The following is a 20,074-nucleotide window of genomic DNA, read 5'->3' as shown; positions in this document are numbered from 1 at the left end:
CGTGAAGAGGATTATAGCCACTTAACTGCCTGTTAACAGATAGTTAAGAGGCTTTTTCCAATTTTTCTACTGCTGCTGCGGGCCTCCCGACATCAGGGAACTCCGCCAGGGTAAGTGAGGCGTGTTGTGGGTCGTGTTGCGGGTCTGTTGTTATGTTGGTGTTTGGATGACAGCTGCAGAAGTGGTGTGAAGGATGCAATTGGACACTGGTTAGTATCAGAGGTAAGGACATGTTGTGAAAGTCATTTTTAATGTGGTTAGATACTTCTGCAGGTGACAAGCTGTGAAGTGTTTGTGTAGCCTCATCTCATCGGGAGAAGTGATAGATGACTTCTGCAATCTCAGCTGCAGCTGCCATCTGTTTTATCCTGAGGAGAGTAATTGGAGAGCCTGGGTGCAAGGGCTCACCTTTGGGCAGTGATTGTTAGTGTTTGACAGCACCTCAATGCTGTCAAACACTGTCAAATTATCTGTCAAACAAGTGTGGTACATCTGCCTTTAAGAAAACGTCATCAACTGACTTCATTCGACACCGGCTTTTCCGTAATTGGCCGGCAAGCCCGCAGGGCGGGCTTAACAAGGCCAAAATAGCATTTGTTCGTCAGACGTCGCTGGGGGCAGGACTAGAACCCGGAAGGCAGCAGTCCCGCCCCCAACTCGTCTCGGTAAGTAAAGTCCAGCCCATTAAGTCTGCCTATGGTCAGAAAATATGGTGTTTCTGCCTCAGGCAGTAATGCTTATAACAGCTAGTGGGGGCACTGCTGCCTCTGGAGGTGCTGGGGAATAATCACCTCTTTAGGTGGGTCTCAGAACTTGGCAGATGCAGCTGTGCCACCTTGTTTACCTTACAGAAGCACCAAGATAAATACAGAAAATTGTTTATTCACCATGTAGGGAATTCAACACACAATCCCACATCCTACCACACTGTGGCATAGAGTGAGGAACTATTGAAGCTTAAAATCGTTCTTTATCATTGAAACAAGAAAAGATAAAAGACAGGATACATATAATTGCTATTCAATATGCCACAGTATATTGTACATTGTTCCCCAAGAAGTAGTTTGGCATTTACAATTTTAAATACATTTCCCTCAACTGAAAAAAGAGGTAATCTGCAACTAATGAGTTGTGGAAGGTACTTCAGTATAATTGAACTGTTAGTACTTCAGTTCAATAATTTTCTAAATTATCTAAAGCAGTGCTTGTCAAAATGCAGAAGGACAGGGTGCACCTACCAAGACTCAGAAATGGCATGGAGTGCTGTTCTCACTATCGTTACTGTGATGCTAAAACAACCGAAGAGCAGCAACCCAGATGCACCAAGATTTTATTTCTAAATTCTCAATCCTCGTTTAAAAGACTTCACCATAGATTCAATAAATTCTTGCAATCTCAATTTGGCTCCTAGCAAATAAAGGGACATTTAGTAACCATTTAGATGGAAAAAAACAACTACTGTCACTTTTCACTGAACTGATCGCTGAATCAAAAGAATCATGGAAATTGAAGGGCACATCGATCATAAAGTGTATGCATTCAGCAACAAACAGCTACAAACAGCTCTAACTAATGATTGCTTAGAAAATCAATTTTTAGCTGAATCTATTAATATGGAGATTGCTTGCTAAATATATACAACAGGCTTTTAGATGGTTTTTGAAGACTGTTGGGGTCACAAAAAACAATTCTGTTTATTAGGTAAGAAGTTTGATTCAATATGATGGATTGTGTTAGAATTAGCAGGTTCGTCCCCTTCTCCCAATTAATACATTATACACCCAGTTGCCTATCATCCAAACAGCCCATGTTCTTCAGTGTGCACCATTACTCAAAGTCTTGCATGCACGATACACTTGTAGGGCATCACAATCAAAGAGTGAATGCCACACCCCAAAATGTAATAATTGGTTGGTCTATTAACATTTGAGCCAATCCTAAATCACTTAACTATTTATGAAGTGATTATGCTGATCAGATGAAATTGACAATTCAGGCAGAAAAAGCCATCAACGACAACTGAAAGACAAACCTGAAAACGAACAAATCTTTACTTCCATTTAATGATTAGGAAACAGCTGATAATAAAGCATCAGAAAACCAATCACAATTGCTCAATTAAAAAAAAAACGGATTTCAGCCACCACCTTCATCTCCCAAGTCATTCCAGTTTATACTCAAACAGCATTTATGGAACATACAAAATTAAATAATCAATACCAAAATGATTGTGTGTCTACTACATTGCAAATTCCAGTAACTTTCCTTCACATGCTTACCCATCTTTCAGGGATATGTTGGACGAGTCCCCATTTTCTCCTGGATTTTAATTTTCTATTTCTGCCTTCTTGAATTGTGACAATTGCTTCTGATCCTTTTTTACTGATCAATATGCCTAATGTGTATTTTTTAGCATTTCCTTCTCCAAACAAGGAGGTAATTGCAATTGTGCAATGGGGTTGTATTTTTCTCCATTTTATCTCAATATTTTTTGCCTGGCACTATATTAAGATATACACTCATCATTGAAAAGTGTATCCTCTGACTCACCACAGGAAATTAGCTAGCATTGGGTTTGCTCAACATCATTTCAGCATTGACACTTATTTAGGATATTGTCGCTTTATTCGAAGTGTTATTTTAGCACCTAAAATTATTAGTCCTGGGACTGTGCTAAACCAATGCATAACCAAACCACTTGGCCGTAATACAAGATAACTTTAAGGTAGGTCACAATTTTAAAGAAAAAATGCAAGCAAATAATTAAATTACTAAATCTACATAACGAAGGCACAATGGAGGTCAGATAAGCCTGTGTTTCAAAAGCTAGGTTACAGCAGTGTTTTCTACATGAGAGTTATAAAGGTTTATAAACATAAAAAGGGAGTGGGAGAATGCAAAACAATTAGATCACAGTCCACCAAGGAGAATCATAGAATATTACAGCATTTGGCTCAGCATACACGGGTGCACTTTCTGGCCACTGTCGTGAGCAGTAAGAGCGGAGGTTCAGTGAGTATTTAAACTCACTTTCGCGGGCTTTTTTCCCCCCACAGGCCAGTGTCGGGAGCGGTGAGAGGGGAGGTTCAGTGAGTATTTAAACTCACTTTCGCGGACTTTAAAAAAAATTTTTATACAGAGGCTTACCAATCTCGCAGACCGGCGGCGGCGTTCCAGAGGCACGTCATGATTGAAAACGTGATGCGGACAGGAGGAAGCAGCTGATTGGGTGAGTACTTATACTACTCTATAGTTTGACAGTTAAGGTTAATAGTTTATAAAGTTTAGACGGTCTTAATTTTGTGGTTATAGTTTCTAAGGTCTCTTGAGTTATCGGGGAGTGCTAGTAACCAAGGGCCCTCGAGTATATCATTTAATTGTAGTATAATTGGTGGTATTGATTTAATTTAAATTAATTAAAGGGTAAGTCATGGCAGCACAGCAAAGCTCGGCCCCGTGGCATGCTTCTCCTGCGCTATGTGGGAAATCAGGGACACTTCCTGTGTCCCCGATGACCATGTGTGCGGGAAGTGTATCCAGCTGCAGCTACTGGCAGACCACATTGCGGCGCTGGAGCTGCAAATGGATACATACTGGAGCATTCGCGATGCTGAGGACGTTGTGGATATCACGTTTAATCAGTTGGTCACACTGCAGGTAAAGACTGCACAGACAGGAAGGGAATGGGTGACCAGGCAGAGAAGTAGGCGCAGGCAGGTCGTGCAGGGGTCCCCTGTGGCCATCCCCCTCTCAAACACATATACCACTTTGGATACTGTTGGGGAGGATGGCTTATCGGGGGAAGGCAGCAGCAACCAACTTCCTGGCACCATGGGTGGTTCTGCTGCACAGGACGGGAGGAAAAAGAGCGGGAGAGCTATAGTGATAGGGGATTCTATTGTAAGGGGAATAGATAGGCATTTCTGCGGCAGCAAACGAGACTCCAGGATGGTATGTTGCCTCCCTGGTGCAAGGGTCAAGGATGTCTCGGAGCGGCTGCAGGGCATTCTGGAGGGGGAGGGTGAACAGCCAGTTGTCGTGGTGCATATAGGTACCAACGATACAGGTAAAAACGGGATGAGGTCCTAAAAGCTGAATATAGGGAGTTAGGAGGTAACTTAAAAAATAGGACCTCAAAAAGGTAGTAATCTCAGGATTGCTACCAGTGCCACATGCTAGTCAGAGTAGAAATAGAAGGATATATTTCAGATGAATACGTGGCTAGAAGAATGGTGCAAGGGGGAGGGATTCAAATTCCTGGGACATTGGAACTGGTTCTGGGGGAGGTGGGACCAATATAAACTGGATAGTTTGCACCTGGGCAGGACCGGGACTGATGTCCTAGGGGGAGTGTTTGCTAGTGCTGTTGGGGAGGGTTTAAACTAAAATGGCAGGGGGTTGGGAACCTGTGCAGGGAAACACAGGAAAGGGAAGCAAGGATAGAAGCAAAAGACAGGAAGGAGAAAAGCAAAAGTGGAAGTCAGAGAAATCAAGGGTGTAAATCAAACATGGCCGCAGTAAACAATAATTCTAAAAGGTCTAAAGTGTTAAAAAAACAAGCCTGAAGACTTTGTGTCTTAATGCGAGCAGCATTCATAATAAGGTGGATGAATTAGCTGCGCAAATAGATGTAAACGGATATGGTATAATTGGGATTACGGAGACATGACTCCAGGGTGACCAAGGCTGGGAATTCAACATCGAGGGGTATTCAATATTCAGGAAGGACAGGCAAAAAGGAAAAGGCGGTGGGGTAGCATTGCTGGTTAAAGAGGAGGTTAATAGTAAGGAAGGATATTAGCTCTGATGATGTGGAATCTGTATGGGTAGTGCTGAGAAATACCAAGGGGCAGAAAACATTATTGGGAGTTGTATACAGACCCCCAAACAGTAATGCTGAGGTTGGGGATGGCATTAAACGGGAAATTAGAGATGTGTGCAATAAGGGCACAGCAGTTATCATGGGTGACTTTAATCTACATATAGATTGGTCTAACCAAATTAGTAACAATACTGTGGAAAAGGAATTCCTAGAGTGTATACGGGATGGTTTCCTGGACTAATATGTCGAGAAACCAACTAGAGATCAGGCCATCTTAGAGTGGTTATTATGTAATGAGAAAGGATTAATTAGCAATCTTGTTGTGCGAGGCCCCTTGGGAAGGAGCGATCATAATAATATGATAGAATTCTTCATTAAGATGGAGAGTGAAGTCGTTGATTGAGACTTGGGTCATGAATTTAAATAAAGGAAACTACGATGGTATGAGGCGCGAGTTGGCTAGGATGGATTGGGGAATGTTACTTAAAGGGTTGACGGTGAATAGGCAATGGCAAACATTTAAAGATCACATGGATGAACTACAGAATTTGTTCATCCCTGTTTAGTATAAAAATAAAACAAAAAAGGTGACTCAACATTGGCTAACATGGCAATTAGGGATAGCATAAGATCCAAGGAGAGGACATATAAACTGGCCAGAAAAGGCAGCAAATCTGAGGATTGGGAGCAGTTTAGGATTCAGCAAAGGAGAACAAAGGGATTAATTAAGAGGGGAAAAAGAGTGTATGCGAGTAAGCTTGCAGGGAACATAAAAACTGACTGTAAAAGCTTCTATAGATATGTGAAGAGAAAAAGATTGATAAAGTCAAGCGTAGGTCCCTTGCAGTCAGAATCAGGGGAATTTATAATGGGGAACAAAGACATGGCAGACCAATTAAATACATACTTTGGTTCTGTCTTCACAAAGGAGGACACAAATAAACTCCCAGAGATGTCAGGAACATAGGGTCTAATGAGAGGGAGGAACTGAATGAAATCAGTATTTGTAGGGAAATTGACATGATTGAAGGCCGATAAATCCCCAGGGCCTGATCATCTACATCCTAGGGTACTTAAATGGCCCTAGAAATAGTAGATGCATTGCTGGTCATCTTCCAAAATTCTATGGACTCTGGAACAGTTCCCATGGATTGGAAGGTAGGTAATGTAATCCCACTATTTAAAAAAAGCGGTAGTGAAAAAACAGGAAATTATACACCGGTAAGCCCGACATCGGTAGTGGGGAAAATGCTAGAGTCCATTATAAAAGATGTAATAGCAGAGCACTTGGAAAACAGTGACAGGATCGGACAAAGTCAACAAAAGGTAAATCGTGCTTGACTAATCTACTGGAATTTTTTTGAGGGTGCAACTGGTAAAATAGATAAGGGAGAACCAGTGGATGTGGTGTATTTGGACTTTCAGAAGGCTTTCGATAAGGTCCCGCATAAGAGATTAGCGTGTAAAGTTAAGGCACATGGGATTGGGGGCAAGGTATTGACTTGGATAGAGAACTGGTTGGCAGACAGAAAGCAAAGAGTTGGAATAAACGGGTCTTTTTCCCGAGCGGCAGGCAGTTACTAGTGGGGTACGGCAGGGATCGGTCCTAGGACCCCAGCTATTCACAATATATATTGATGATCTAGACGAGGGAACTAGATGTAATATCTCCAAGTTTGCAGACAACACAAAGCTGGGTGGGCGCGTGTGCTGCGAGGAGGATGCCGAGAAACTCCAGGATGATTTGGACAGGTTGGGTGATTGGGCAGAAGCAATATAACGTGGATAAATGCGAGGTTATCCACTTTGGTGTCAAAAACAGGAGGGCAGATTATTATCTGAATGGCAATAGATTGGGAGAAGGGGAAGTGCAACGAGACCTGGGTGTTCTTGTGCACCAGTCGCTGAAGGTAAGCATGCAGGTGCAGCAGGCGGTTAAGAAGGCAAATGGTATGCTGGCCTTCATAGCAAGAGGATTCGAGTACAGGAGCAAGGATGTCTTGCTGCAGGTTGTACAGGGCCTTGGTGAGACCACACCTTGAGTATCGTGCGCAGTTTTGGTCATCTTATCTGAGGATGTTCTTGCCATGGAGGGAGTGCAGCAAAGTTTCACCAGACTGATACCTGGGATGACAGGAATGACTTATGGAGAGAGATTGGGTAATTAGGCTTATATTCACTAGAGTTTAGAAGAATGAGAGGGGATCTGATTGAAACTTATAAAATTCTAACAGGACTAGACAGACTAGATGCAGGAAGGCTGTTCCCGATGGCGGGGGAGTCCAGAACTAGGGGTCACAGTCTAAGGATAAGGGGTAAGCCATTTAGGACTGAGATGAGGAGGAATTTCTTCACCCACAGAGTGGTGAACCTGTGGAATTCTCTACCACAGAAGACAGTTGAGGCCAATTCATTAAATATATTCAAGAAGGAGTTAGATATATTTCTTAAGGTTAAGGGGATCAAAGGATATGGGGAGAAAGCAGGGACAGGGTACTGAATTTGGATGATCAGCCATGATTGCATTGAATGGCGGAGCAGGCTCGAGGGGCCGAATGGCCTACTCCTGCTCCTATCTTCTATGTTTCTATGGATGCACCGCAGCAGTGCGAGTGGGGCCGTGGGAGTGGATTGCCCGCCAGTGTATTGTGTTGTTTTGCATGTGGCTCAGGAAGATCAGAATAGTGGTCTAGGGTATGAATCCTGAAACACAAACAGTTGAGTGGTGCAGTGCATTGGAGCACCATGGTTGGGTTCAATTTAACCTACTCCATCTTGGCTCAATAGTAGCAATCTTACCCGAGTCAGAAGGATGTGGATTCAAGCCCCACTCCAGACGCTTCAGTGCAGTACTGAGGGAATTCAGAGGTTGTCATTTGTTTGAGATAAGGTGCCAGAATTTTCTGTAGTAGGACATCTACTATTAGACAGACTTGCCCCTGCACTCTCCAGCTCAAAGAACAGCTACCCATGAAGTTGCTGAAAATGCGAGCTGATAACAGCACAGAGAAAAAAAACAGGGCATCTGGAACCAGAGTGAAAAGGGCATCTCCTTAACCAATGAGATTGAAGGATTGGGAAATAAACACGGAAGGAGTGAGGGGGAGGGTAAATTTAATGTCAAATCAGGTCTAGAAGGAGAAATAAAGAGAGGGAAAGAAAGATTGGATTAAGAGAACAAAGAAAAAGCAAAAAAATATTTTTTTTACATTTTTAAAATCGCCCTGAAAAATCCAAAACCTGAAGGAATGAGACTTGTAATAGTTCATTTTTGGTGCCAAAGAGATTGATTAGCAGTCATCAACGCATATCACGCCATTAAAAGGGTGCTTACACTTGTAATTACAAGCCCTAAATATCGGCGGCGGACTTAGTTTGTATCTATCGTGCAAATACAGCAACTTCATGATATTCAATGCATGCCAACAGTGAGGCAGACAGTAAAATGCTGTTTTTGCTAAGCTAATGGCAGAGCAGCGCAACTCGGATAGCAACTTTTGGGTATTCACATTTAATCGCACATTTGCCCTCACCTGAAGTTGTTGTACCATTTACGCATAAATAACAGCGAGTGCCATTAGCCTCACTTATTTTGACAGCAAAATTTGGCCCATTAAACTGAGGCAGTCTCTACCATTTCTGATAGATGCAAATGATGCCTTGGAACTTTTCGAAGAGCAGAGAAATTATCCCAGTATCCTGGTGAACATTTATCCTTCTTTGCTCTAATGAAGATGCCGCAGTTTCTATAGTCTCTCCTCATACCTAAGTTATCATCCTTGTGAACCTCTTCTGTATCTTTCCCATGGCTTCGATAGCCTTTTTAAAGTAGGAAGCTAAAAGTGTATACAATAATCCAAGTGCTACTTAACTAATGATTTGTACAGGCTTGGTATTACCTCGTTTTGCACTTCACACTCATTTATAAAATCCACATTCCAAGTTTAAAAAAAATCAACTTGTTCTCTCACTGTTAAAGTAGAATATGGTATTTTTGTGGGCACCATTTGACAGGGAATTAAAATGACAAAAATCATTTCAATTTGGGCTTTTAAATCTCCATTTTCTTAAAAAGGATCGACAACATTTCCAAACTAAGTCAGAAGTACAGGAGGTGGGCATTCGGCCCATCGAGTGCACACCGGCTCTCTGTGGAGCAGTCTAGTCAGTCCCATTCCCCCGCTCTATCCCCGTAGCCCTGCAAGTTTATTTCCCTCAAGTGCCTATCCAGTCTCCCCTTGAAAACATTGAGTGTCTCCGCTTCCTCCACTTCAGTCGGCAACAAGTTCCAGGTCCTCACCACTCGCTGTGTAAAAAAGGTTTCCCTCACATCCCCCCTGTATCTCTTGCCCAAAACCTTAAATCTGTGTCCCCTAGTCCTTCCTTTCCCCATCAACTGGTGGGAACAGCCTTTCCCCATCTAGCCTATCCAAACCCATCATAATCTTGTACACCTCTATCAAATCACCCCTCAACCTCCTTTACTCCAATGAAAACAAATCCAGCTTCTCCAACCTGTCCTTGTAGCTAAGATTCCCCCATCCCCGGAACAATTCTGGTAAATCTCCTCTGCACCCTCTCAAGGGCCTTCACATCCTTCCTACAGTATGATGACCAGAACTGGACACAATGCTCCAGTTGTGGCCTAACCAGCGCTTTATCAAGGTTCAGCATAACTTCTCTACTTTTGTACTCAATACCTCTATGAAGCCCAAGATCCCATATGCTTTGCTAACCACTCTCTCAATATGTCTTGCCACCTTCAGTGATCTATGCACATCAATTCCCAGGTCCCTCTGTCCCTGCACACACTCTAAAACCGTGCCATTAAGTGTATATTGCCTCTCTGGTACCTTCTGCCAAAATACATCACCTCACACTTCTCTATTAAATTCCATCTGCCACTTGTCTGCCCATTCCGCTAGCCTTTATGTCCTGTTGCAGTCGATTGGTATCATCCTCACTGTTTGCCACACCCCAAGTTTGGTGCCATCAGGAAATTTAGAAATTCTACTCTATTCCAATATCCAGGCCAGCACTGACCCTTGGGGAACACCACTGTTGTCCATTCTCCATTTGAAAAACAGCTATTTACCACAACTTGCTGTTTTCTGTCCTTAAGCCAATTCCTTATCCAAGTTGCCACTGACCCACCTATTCCATGAGCCTCAATTTTGTTAACCAGCCTTCTATGTGGTACTTTGTCAAACGCCTTCCTAAAATTAATGTAGACAACATCCATTGCATTCCCTTCATCAATCCTCCCTGTTACTTCATCAAAAAATTCAATTAGTCAAACATGATCTGCCTTTTACAAATCCATGTTGGCTCGCCTTAATTAGCTTAAACCTCTCCAAGTGCCCGTTAATTTTTTCCTTGATTATTGTTTCTAAAACTTTATCCACCACTGATGTTAAACTGACCAGCCTGTAGTTACTAGGATTGTCCTTACACCCTTTCTTGAACAATGGTGTCACCTTTGCCACTTTCCAATCCTCAGGCACCTCCCCTGCATCTAGGGAAGATTGGAAAATTATGGCAAGCCCTTCCGCTATCTCCTCCCCCAATTCCCTTAGCAACCTGGGATGCAAGCCACCTGGACCAGGCAACTTATCCACTCTAAGCATGCCCAGCCTTTCTAGTACATCCTGTCTATCAATTTTCACCCCTTCCATTGCTTCTACCTTTTCCACTTCTACCAATATTTTGTCAGCATCCACCTCCTTATTAAACACCGATACAAAGTACTTTGAGTATTCTAGCCTTGCCCTGTGCCTCTAAGCATATATCACCTTCTTTGTCCCCAATAGTTCCCACCCTGCCTCTTACTACCCGCTTACTGTTTACATGCCGGTAGAAGATTTTTGGGTTCCCTTTTATGTTAACTGCCATTCTACTCTCATACTCTCTCTTTGACAATTTTATTTTCATCTTCACTTCCCCTCTCAACTTATTGTTGACCATGTTGTTTTGTCCGCCGTAGATACCTCCTTGGATTCAGTGACATCAATCGTTCTGTAAGTAGCAGAGCATATTATTTCTATCGAAGTTAATTCATGTATATCTATTTGCAGGATAGTATTATGCAGGTACGCAATAGTATCCTCTAATATGAACTACATATTCATATCTTTTGCACAAATGGTTCTTCAATCTCTCCGAAGGCAATCCCCTAGTAAAATGAGGCCCATTCCAATTTGATGTCACCGTATTTCACAGCAAGGTGAACATACAGGATATCAGTTGTAATCAAAATGAATTTACTCCACTCAGCTTCACTTCCCCTCTCGTACATAAACAAACTGATTATGCTATTCCACATTGGTGTATTGACTTACTTGTATTTTCAGAATGATCTTACTTTCTATATAACTACTGGCCATAAGAAACTGAACTCTTGCATTTTTACCTTCAGCCCAGGGCCAAACTTCTGCTCCCTGCAGTCTTCTGTTGTTTTTCTGCAGTCAGCCTGACATCAATGTCAGCTTTCAAGCAAACTGACTTCCCCCCACTCAAGCGCAGAATCCACCAGCCAAACTTGGCAATGACCTCTGCCGAGTTCAAATGAATAGAGCTGTCGCAGCAGCAATAACAGTGAACAGGAATAAGTACGATTAATCACTGAAACATTAAATTGCCTTTCACTGTCTGCATCACGTTGATTCAGGCACACCATCTAAACTCTAATCCATATCTTTCAGCCGTTCTGACTTGTGAATTTAATTGTGTCAACTAAGCTTAGCTCAGCAGTTGTATTTTTAACGCATGTTACACCATGGACCCTCTGCGGTGGCAATCAGAAATCCCAAAACTTGACACCCTCACCATCTGAAAATGTGCAACTTTCACTTTTTGCCCTTGCAAAGACAGTGTAGCACATGTCTAATAATTAGCCCTGATTATAGTACAGTAAATTGCATATTGAAATTTATGTACAATTGTATACATCTTCAGTTTTCAGATTGCAGAAAATATAACTGGGTGCAGCTCCAACACCACCAGAAGCTCAACACGATTCAGGTCAAAGCAGTCTGCTTGAGCAATACTCCGTCCACTGGCTTAAACATTCACTCCCTCCACCATCGGTATATATCGAGGCTGCAGTATGTACTATCTACAGGATGTACTGCAGCAACTCACCAAGGCTTCTTCAGCAGCACCTCCTATACCACAACCTCCACCTAGAAGGACAAGGGCAGCAGGTGCAAGGGAACACCATCACCTACAAGTCATACACCATCCCAACTTGGATATAGATCACCATTCCTTCATTGGCTCTGGGTCAAAATCTTGGAACTCCCTGCCTAGCACCATTTTGGGAGCGCCTTCACCACACAACTGCAACGGTTCAAGAGGGAGGCCCACCACTACCTTCTCAAGGGAAACTAGTAATGGGCAATAAATATCAGCCTTGTTAGCGACACCCACATCCCAAGAACGAGCAAAACAAAATCACACCAAAACAAAGTAACTAATCCACCGATTTGTCATTTGTTCCTCCCAACTGCAGCCCCACCCCCCCCCCCACCCCAACACTAGTTTAAAAAAGCCTTCAAGTAAACACAAAGAATACTCAATTATTTTATCACTGCTTCCTCAAAAACACAGATCTTTCCTGACCAACAGCATTGTCCAAGGTTGTACAGCTTAAGATTCAGCATCACAATGGGACAGACAATGCAGTGACATAGTGGTACAACTCACTACAGTGATAGGACAGGCTTCTATCCACAAATCCAACCGCTGCGTTCACAAGGCACACTTTACCTGCTTGTTCTTCATCTATGTCCATAGATGTCACAGAATGACCACTGTTCCGGTCAGAATTACATTCAGCACCTGGTCTACTATCTTGGACTGCCTCCTGAAGTCCTTGTTCTGAAACAGCAAAAGGCCCACAAATTAGTTACATATCTAAAAATAAGATAATATTTAACACTACACATTACTGGTCCACAAGCATCTTGAACAAAATTTCACTGCAATACTTGAAAATGTCAGTGAAAATAAAATGCAGTTTGTTTAAAGGATATTTAGCATCAACACCTGGTCTGATGGTGCCAACATGCCATCCCCTGAAATAATACGACAAGTGCTCATTCCCACAATATTTCAAGAAATAATTCTGCAACGCATCTGGGCTATCTAAATTGATCAAAAAGCAGAGGGAAAGTAAGACTGCACTATTTGCATGCAGCTTTTACAGGCCAGGTGAAAAGAAACACTGGCAGAAGCCTGAAAGAAGGGCTCACTTCCTTACTCGCTTTCAGTATTTGGCAAGGGGGAAGGAAGACAAGAGGAGAAAAACCGTACAAAATTTTAACTCAATGAATTATTAGCCTGACACATAGTAGAGTTTCATAGTATCTGGGAAACTAAGCTTTTCAATAGTTTTGTTTCTTGCTAACTTCTGGAATATTGTCAAATGTTACCATAGTGTGTTCAATTGTCTAAAACTCCCATAGCTCTTCATTTAGTTTCTCCTAATCAGCTAGGATTGACCAATTATTTTTAGTGGGGAATCTCCATTTAGAGACAGATAAAGTCTCCAGCTGTTTGGGCATTGTATAGAAATAAGACATTGCTGTTTCAGATGCTAAATAACCATATTGTTTTACAAAAGTAAACTGCACAATGCCAATCTAACATGCAACAGGACTGTAGATTTTTTTAACACTAAAAGCTCCAGATGCCTTTAAAGCCGTTAAAATCTTACCATTCACTGGGTTTGGTAGGTCAGCTGCTCTCTCTTGTCGGGCATCATTCTCCTCATTATTGTTATTATTGATATTAGCGTGATTATTTTGGTGGTTTTCATTATCATTGTTGGAATTCTGATTACTAACTAGAGCAGAAGAAACACCGATTCCTGTACCAGCACTCAGCCCTACACGAGCACAGCCCTGAAGTAACAGATAAGCAAAAGTGATTTATTTTTATTTTTATCAGTATCGTTCTACTAAGGTTTCTTTGTTGCACTAGAAATGTAAGGCAGTTTGCATAAGCATCAGCTAAATTTACATCAGCCAGAAATTGCAGCACACGCCACTGATAACGCATTGTAAACCAACTATTCTTCTCTTAACACATGCTGTAGCTATAACAGCACAACATGCAACACAAAAGGTTGGACAGCAGTCCAGTAACCACACAACAAAGTGAATGGAATTTTAGTGAAGTTCAAATTATTCAATCCATATGCAAATTAACAGCCCTCAATTCACAGTCGGTATACCATCTTTGAAATTGACTGAAGTTTGGGATTAAGCGGATGTGCTAAAACCCGAACTTGCGATCTGTCAAGTTCCAACTGCACATTGGCTTCGCTGCATCTTTCACCTACCCATTCAAATCAACGTGGTGAAAAGTTGGGCTAATTGCCCACATACTACACATTAATTACCCTGAAATTTTTTATGTCTGGTGCAAATAGGCGCAGAAGCCTGTTGCACAGTGTAAGAGGAGGGAGGATGAGAAAACTATTAGATGACAACTGCTGACTGACAAAGTTTTTCCAGCATTTTGATTAAAAATTTACTGGCCAGACACAAAGCTCTTTTCATGTATCAAAATCTTTCCCAATGAGATTTTGAGCCCAAAAACTAAGCACAGTAAACACCAGCAATAAGCACTCTATAGATTGGATATGTTCGTTTAAGGGTAAAGTTTTTGTATGATTATTTCTCAACATATTACAATAAAAAAACTACAGATTTATAGAAACATTTTGTACTCGGTTTTGCTACTTTATGGGCACAATTTAAATAATGGAGCATCTAATCCAATACTGAGTAGGTAAGAACCGTATATCTAACAATGCAGCATTATTATTTAGTCATGAAAGATGTTTGATCAAATGTATATCTGCCAGAACTAAATCTATACCTTTCTAAATCACTTCAACCAACATTTCCAATTAAGAGTGGCAATTAAATGCTATGTAGATTGTAAATATATGCCAGTAGAAGACTTCTGTCTTCCATTGACATATTTACAATCCTGTTTTAGCAATCGCGTTTCCTGATTGGCTAAGAGCCAGGAAATGAAAGGAGCACCGTCCCACATGATCCCAGGTTCACAGACGCACTACACTGCGCACAACTCTGCAGCATTTAAGAGCAACTTCACAAGGGAGGGCTCACATGAGCCAAGTGCGGTTTTTGTTTAGATGTCATTGGCGTAATCCTCAATTACTCCGCCGACCACAAATTCGGGGCCAATATTTTTTTTTCTTTCTCTACCGTTTCTCCTGACGAAACAAAATGCCTATCAGCTCAGATATCCCGACCAAAGATATAACCATTGATGCTCTAGTGACCTTGGAGCTGGATGCGATTATTTCTCCCCCCTCTCTCCAACCTCTCATTTCCGCCCCCCCCCCCCGGCCCCTCCACCCCCTAAAAAAGACACTTGGGTGAACCACTTTCACAAGGTATTCCACCAAGAGGTATGGCTAAGGACTCATGATGACATTGGTTGTCTAGTAGATAAAATTATGACAGATCTAGTTCCCAAATCTACAATATGCCTAGCTTGGAAATCAGTTCCGTAAATGCCAAGATATCCAAGCACAGTATGTGAGTGGACATTCATTAAAAAATATATTGATGCACATTAAAGCTGCAAACAAGTTATTCCAGCAATTTGTAAATAGTATCAATTAATTTCCCTGTTTTTCCAAGATCCAAGTCACACCTTTGGAGGTTCCCGGAACATCTGATCCAACGAAATGAACTCCAAGCTTGGCAGCATTTCTACAAACTGACTGAATGATTCCAGTTTGATTGCATGGCAACGAACAAGTGTAAGGTCCACCAAGCGACTCCATCGTGAATGGTCTATAAAGTATCGAAATAAGACCATATAATTATATTTAGAATAAATTTCTATTCAACATCATAATTTAAAGAACACAAAAACTTGATAATTGCCATCATGCTCATGCGTAACAACCTTCAGCACTTGGTCCATATTAATGCACCATTTTTAGTGTCATTGGTACTATAGCTTGAATTTTGATCTGTGTATGAGATTATGCAATTAGAAAAATATAACTAATCAATTTCTGTAAATGAACAGTGCTGAGGAAGGTCATATTTCTTCACCTACGATCATAAAATGTTTGCCAATGTAAGTACTGCAGTTCAAAATAATTCAGTGCACGTGAAATATTTTGAATGTGGCATTCGAGACACTTAATAGGGTACTCTAGGAATGCAAATCTTCCTTTCTTACCATTATAAAACTTATCAACTTCCAGTCTGAAAACCGTAACTTTGCAAATACAGTTTCAAATGAAGTATCCATATTATTAGGGAGATATTATACATGAATTAGAAACGTAGAAACATAGAAAAATAGGAGCAGGAGTAGGCCATTCGGCCCTTCGAGCCTGCTCCGCCATTCAATATTATGGCTGATCCTCTATCTCAATACCATATTCCTGCTCTCTCCCCATACCCCTTGATGCCTTGTGTCTAGAAATCTATCTACAGGAAACTTCACGATATCCGGCACCGACGTGATGCCGATCTATGAAAACTTCCGGACAGACCAGCGCTAATGTTGAAGGATACGGAGGTTTTCATCTCCGTATCTGACAACAAACACCGTTGCTTAGCAACAGCTTGTAAACAGTCGGCCCGTACCTTGGAAGCGTCTCTGTAGCTTAGCAACAGCTTCAGAGAAGCTTTCCAGAGACTGACTGTTTAAAAAAATGCTAGAAGAAAAAAAACGAAAAGAAAACTAACGGCTGCTGATTTCTGCCGTTAGATCGAGGTTTCCGGCCATGCAACCTCCGGATAAACCAAAGTTTCCTGTATCATCTCCTTAAATATATTCAGTGACTTGGCCTCCACAGCCGTCTGTGGTAGAGAATTCCACAGGTTCACCACCCTCAGCGAAAAAATTTCTCATCTCAGTCCTAAATGTCCTATCCCGTATCCTGAGACTGTGACCCCTCATTCTAGACCCTCCCAGCCAGGGGAAACATGCTCCCTGCATCCAGTCTGTCTAACCCTGTCAGAATTTTATGTTTCAATGAGATCCCCTCTCATTCTTCTAAACTCTAGTGAATACAGGCCTAGTCGACCCAATCTCTCCTCATGCAACAGTCCTGCCATCCCAGGAATCAGTCTGGTGAAACTTCTCTGCACTCCCTCTATGGCAAATATATCCTCTCTTAGGTAAGGAGACCAAAACTGCACACAGTACTCCAGGTGTGGTCTCACCAAGGCCCTGTATAACTGTAGTAAGACATCCTTGCTCCTGTACTCAAATCCTCCTGCAATGAAGGCTAACATACCATTTGCCTTCCTAACTGTTTGCTGCACCTACATGTTTGCTTTAAGTGACTGGTGTACAAGGACACCCAGGTCCCACTGTACATCAACATTTCCCAATCTATCGCCATTTAAATACTCTGCCTTTCTGTTTTTCCTACCGAAGTGGATAACTTCACATTTATCCACGTTATACTGCATCTGCCATGTATTTGCCCACTCACTCAACTTGTCTTAATCGCCTTGAAGCCTCTTTGCATTCTCCTCACAACCCCACCTAGTTTTGTGTCATCAGCAAACTTGGAAATATTACATTTGGTTCCCTCATCCAAATCATTGATATATATTGTGAATAGCTGGGGCCCAAGCACTGATCCCTGCGGTAGCCCACTAGTCACCGCCTGCCACCCCGAAAAAGACCCATTTATTCCTACTCTGTTTCCTGTCTGTTAACCAATTTTCAATCCATGCCAGTATATTACCCCCAATCCCATGCGCTTTAATTTTGCACACTAACCTCTTATGTGGGACTTTATCAAAGGCCTTCTGAAAATCCAAATACACCACATCCACTGGTTCTCCCTTATCTATTCTACCAGTTACATCCTCAAAAAACTCCAGTAGGTTTGTCAAACACGATTTCCCTTTCATAAATTCATGTTGACTTTGTCTAATCCCGTTAATATTTTCTAAGTATCCTGTTATCACATCCTTTATAATAGACTAGCATTTTCCCTACTACTGATGTTAGGCTAACCGGTCTGTAGTTCCCTGTTTTCTCTCTCCCTCCTTTTTTAAATAGTGGGGTTACATTTGTCACCCTCCAATCTGCAGGAACTGTTCCATAATCTATAGAATTTTGGAAGACGACAACCAATGCATCCACCATTTCCATGGCTACCTCCTTTAGCACTCTGGGATGTAGATTATCAGGCCCTGGGGATTTATCGGCTTTCAGTCCCATTAATTTCTCCAGCACTATTTTTTTTTTTTACTAATACTAATTTCCTTTAATTCCTCTCAGTACACAATTAAAATTTAGCTTTATATGCTTTAAAAAATGACAACTCATTAACACCAGCTCTATTACATAACAATGATTACCCGACCGCTTGGAAGTTGTATTACACATTCTACAATGATGACATTAACTTACTGAATAAAGTTGACCAAAAATGGAGGTGTAGATCGAAATATAGTTATTGGATTAAAAATGACTTTAAAAACTGAAGAAGATTTGCCCATTGTATTGTATTATTGAAAAATTAACTACTACAGGAAACTGTGTGTTATCCGGAGGCTAAATGTCCGGCAAGCTCGAGTCACCGGCAAAAATCAGGAGCCGTTTTGTTAGGTTTTTTTTCTTCTCGTGGCTTTTTTTTCCCTTCTCGTGGCTTTTTTTTCCTTCTCGTGGCTTTTTTTTCCCCCAACAGTCAGGCTCTGCAAAGTCTCTCTGAAGCTGTTGCTAAGCGAGACGCTTCCAAGGTACAGCCGACTGTTTAGAAGCTGTTGCTAAGCAACAGTGTTTGTTGCCAGATACGGAGCTGAAAAGCTCCGTATGCTTCAATATTAACGCTGGTTTGTCCGGCAGTTTTGAGGGAACGGCAACAGCTCGATCCCGTCGGTGCCAGATAGCACAAAGTTTCCTGTACGATCAGATAATTACAGTCGACCATTAAAATCGACAGCTTCATCTTTTTCTGCCAAAATTATTTTTACTATTACACTTTGGAATATAAAATAGAATGTAATTGTTAAAAAGTTACTTCAAACAGCTGCAGTACTGTCAGTTAAATTTAAGTTCAGACTATTGTAGTCTAAGTCACATGTCCAAAAACAAACATTTATACACGATACATAACTGCAGACCTTTTAAAATTTCACTGTGTGTACCTGTTATCCAGTTGTGTGCATTATGTAGATGTGGACAGTTATAAATAACTAGGTATTTGATGCAAGGAAATACTTCATTTACTGCTTTCATCCCAATGTCTGTAATGATACCAGGATTTTCTACCACATCTGCCAAACCATGCTTCACTAATTCAGCATTGGTCATTTTACCTGGAAAAGGGAAAAATAAGGTAAAGTAAATCATGCATCAGCATAGTTTGAACATAGAGAAATAATTCAATTTTTAATTCCACCAAGTTATGACATATCTTATCTCTATAGGCCCAGAAATTCGGGTCCCCACGGGTGAGCACGCACGGGGTACTCAATGGAAGTGCCGGTTTCCTGCATGCACTGCGCTTGCGCGGGAAACCGGCACTTCCGTTCCCCTGAACGAAGAGGTTCAGAGGTCGAACGCGTGCACAGGAGAGGCTGCGCGTGCGCATCGAACTTCGTTTTTTTTATATACAGGTTTCCCCGGGAAGTCTCCAGAAGTTAAGACATGTAAAAAGCAGGCGTAAGGCCTGCTTTTTACAAGGTAAGTGGTGAATTAATTAAAATTAAAACATTTTTTTCCACAGGTTTATTATTTTTAAATACTTTAAAGCAAGGTAAGTTTATTTTTAGCCCCGTTAAAAAATAAAATTATTTTTCAAAAATTTAAATTATTGTTTAAAATAGTTATTGCATGTAATTTGTAGTTTATTTAAAAAATGTGATTAAAAAAAAAATGTATTTGAAGATTAATGCTGTTTTGGGGCCGTAGTATTTATAACTTTTGACAGGTCTTCCTGTCAATCTTATGAATGGAGCATTCCCTGCTCCGATTGGCTCCCCATGGCCCACGTGATCCCAGGGGACGCATCGAACTAACTGCGCCCCTGGGATATGCAAGCACAGCGCGCCGGCAGCTGGACCAGGCCCCGGATCGGAATTCCACAGGGTCCCACAGCTCAACGGCCGGCGTGCAAGGTAAGTGCAGGTCAGGGGCTTACACCCACGGGAAGCCCCCGACCTCTGAATTTCTGGGCCATTATCTATACAAACAAAACATGCACTGAAAAAAAACACCGACGTT

General features: G+C 41.6%; 1 protein-coding gene across 4 annotated transcripts in view; it reads right to left on the bottom strand.

Annotated features, from left to right (window-relative positions):
• The window catches only part of fbxo38 (F-box protein 38), an 85,549-nt gene that overhangs the window by 42,827 nt on the left and 22,648 nt on the right, over positions 1–20,074 (bottom strand). For all 4 annotated transcript variants that reach the window (XM_085995297.1, XM_085995298.1, XM_085995296.1 and 1 more), the window contains 4 exons: positions 18,997–19,167; positions 15,518–15,660; positions 13,539–13,725; positions 12,590–12,700 (listed from right to left, as the gene is read on the bottom strand). In XM_085995297.1, the coding sequence (XP_085851423.1) occupies positions 12,590–12,700; positions 13,539–13,725; positions 15,518–15,660; positions 18,997–19,167 (612 nt within the window). The remainder of the gene's footprint in view (positions 1–12,589; positions 12,701–13,538; positions 13,726–15,517; positions 15,661–18,996; positions 19,168–20,074) is intronic.

The sequence above is a fragment of the Somniosus microcephalus genome, chromosome 8 (assembly GCF_052327205.1).
Source record: "Somniosus microcephalus isolate GS21.2 chromosome 8, FLI_Smic_1.0, whole genome shotgun sequence".
NCBI classification, from domain to species: domain Eukaryota; kingdom Metazoa; phylum Chordata; class Chondrichthyes; order Squaliformes; family Somniosidae; genus Somniosus; species Somniosus microcephalus.
This window is presented reverse-complemented; position numbering and strand designations above follow the sequence as displayed.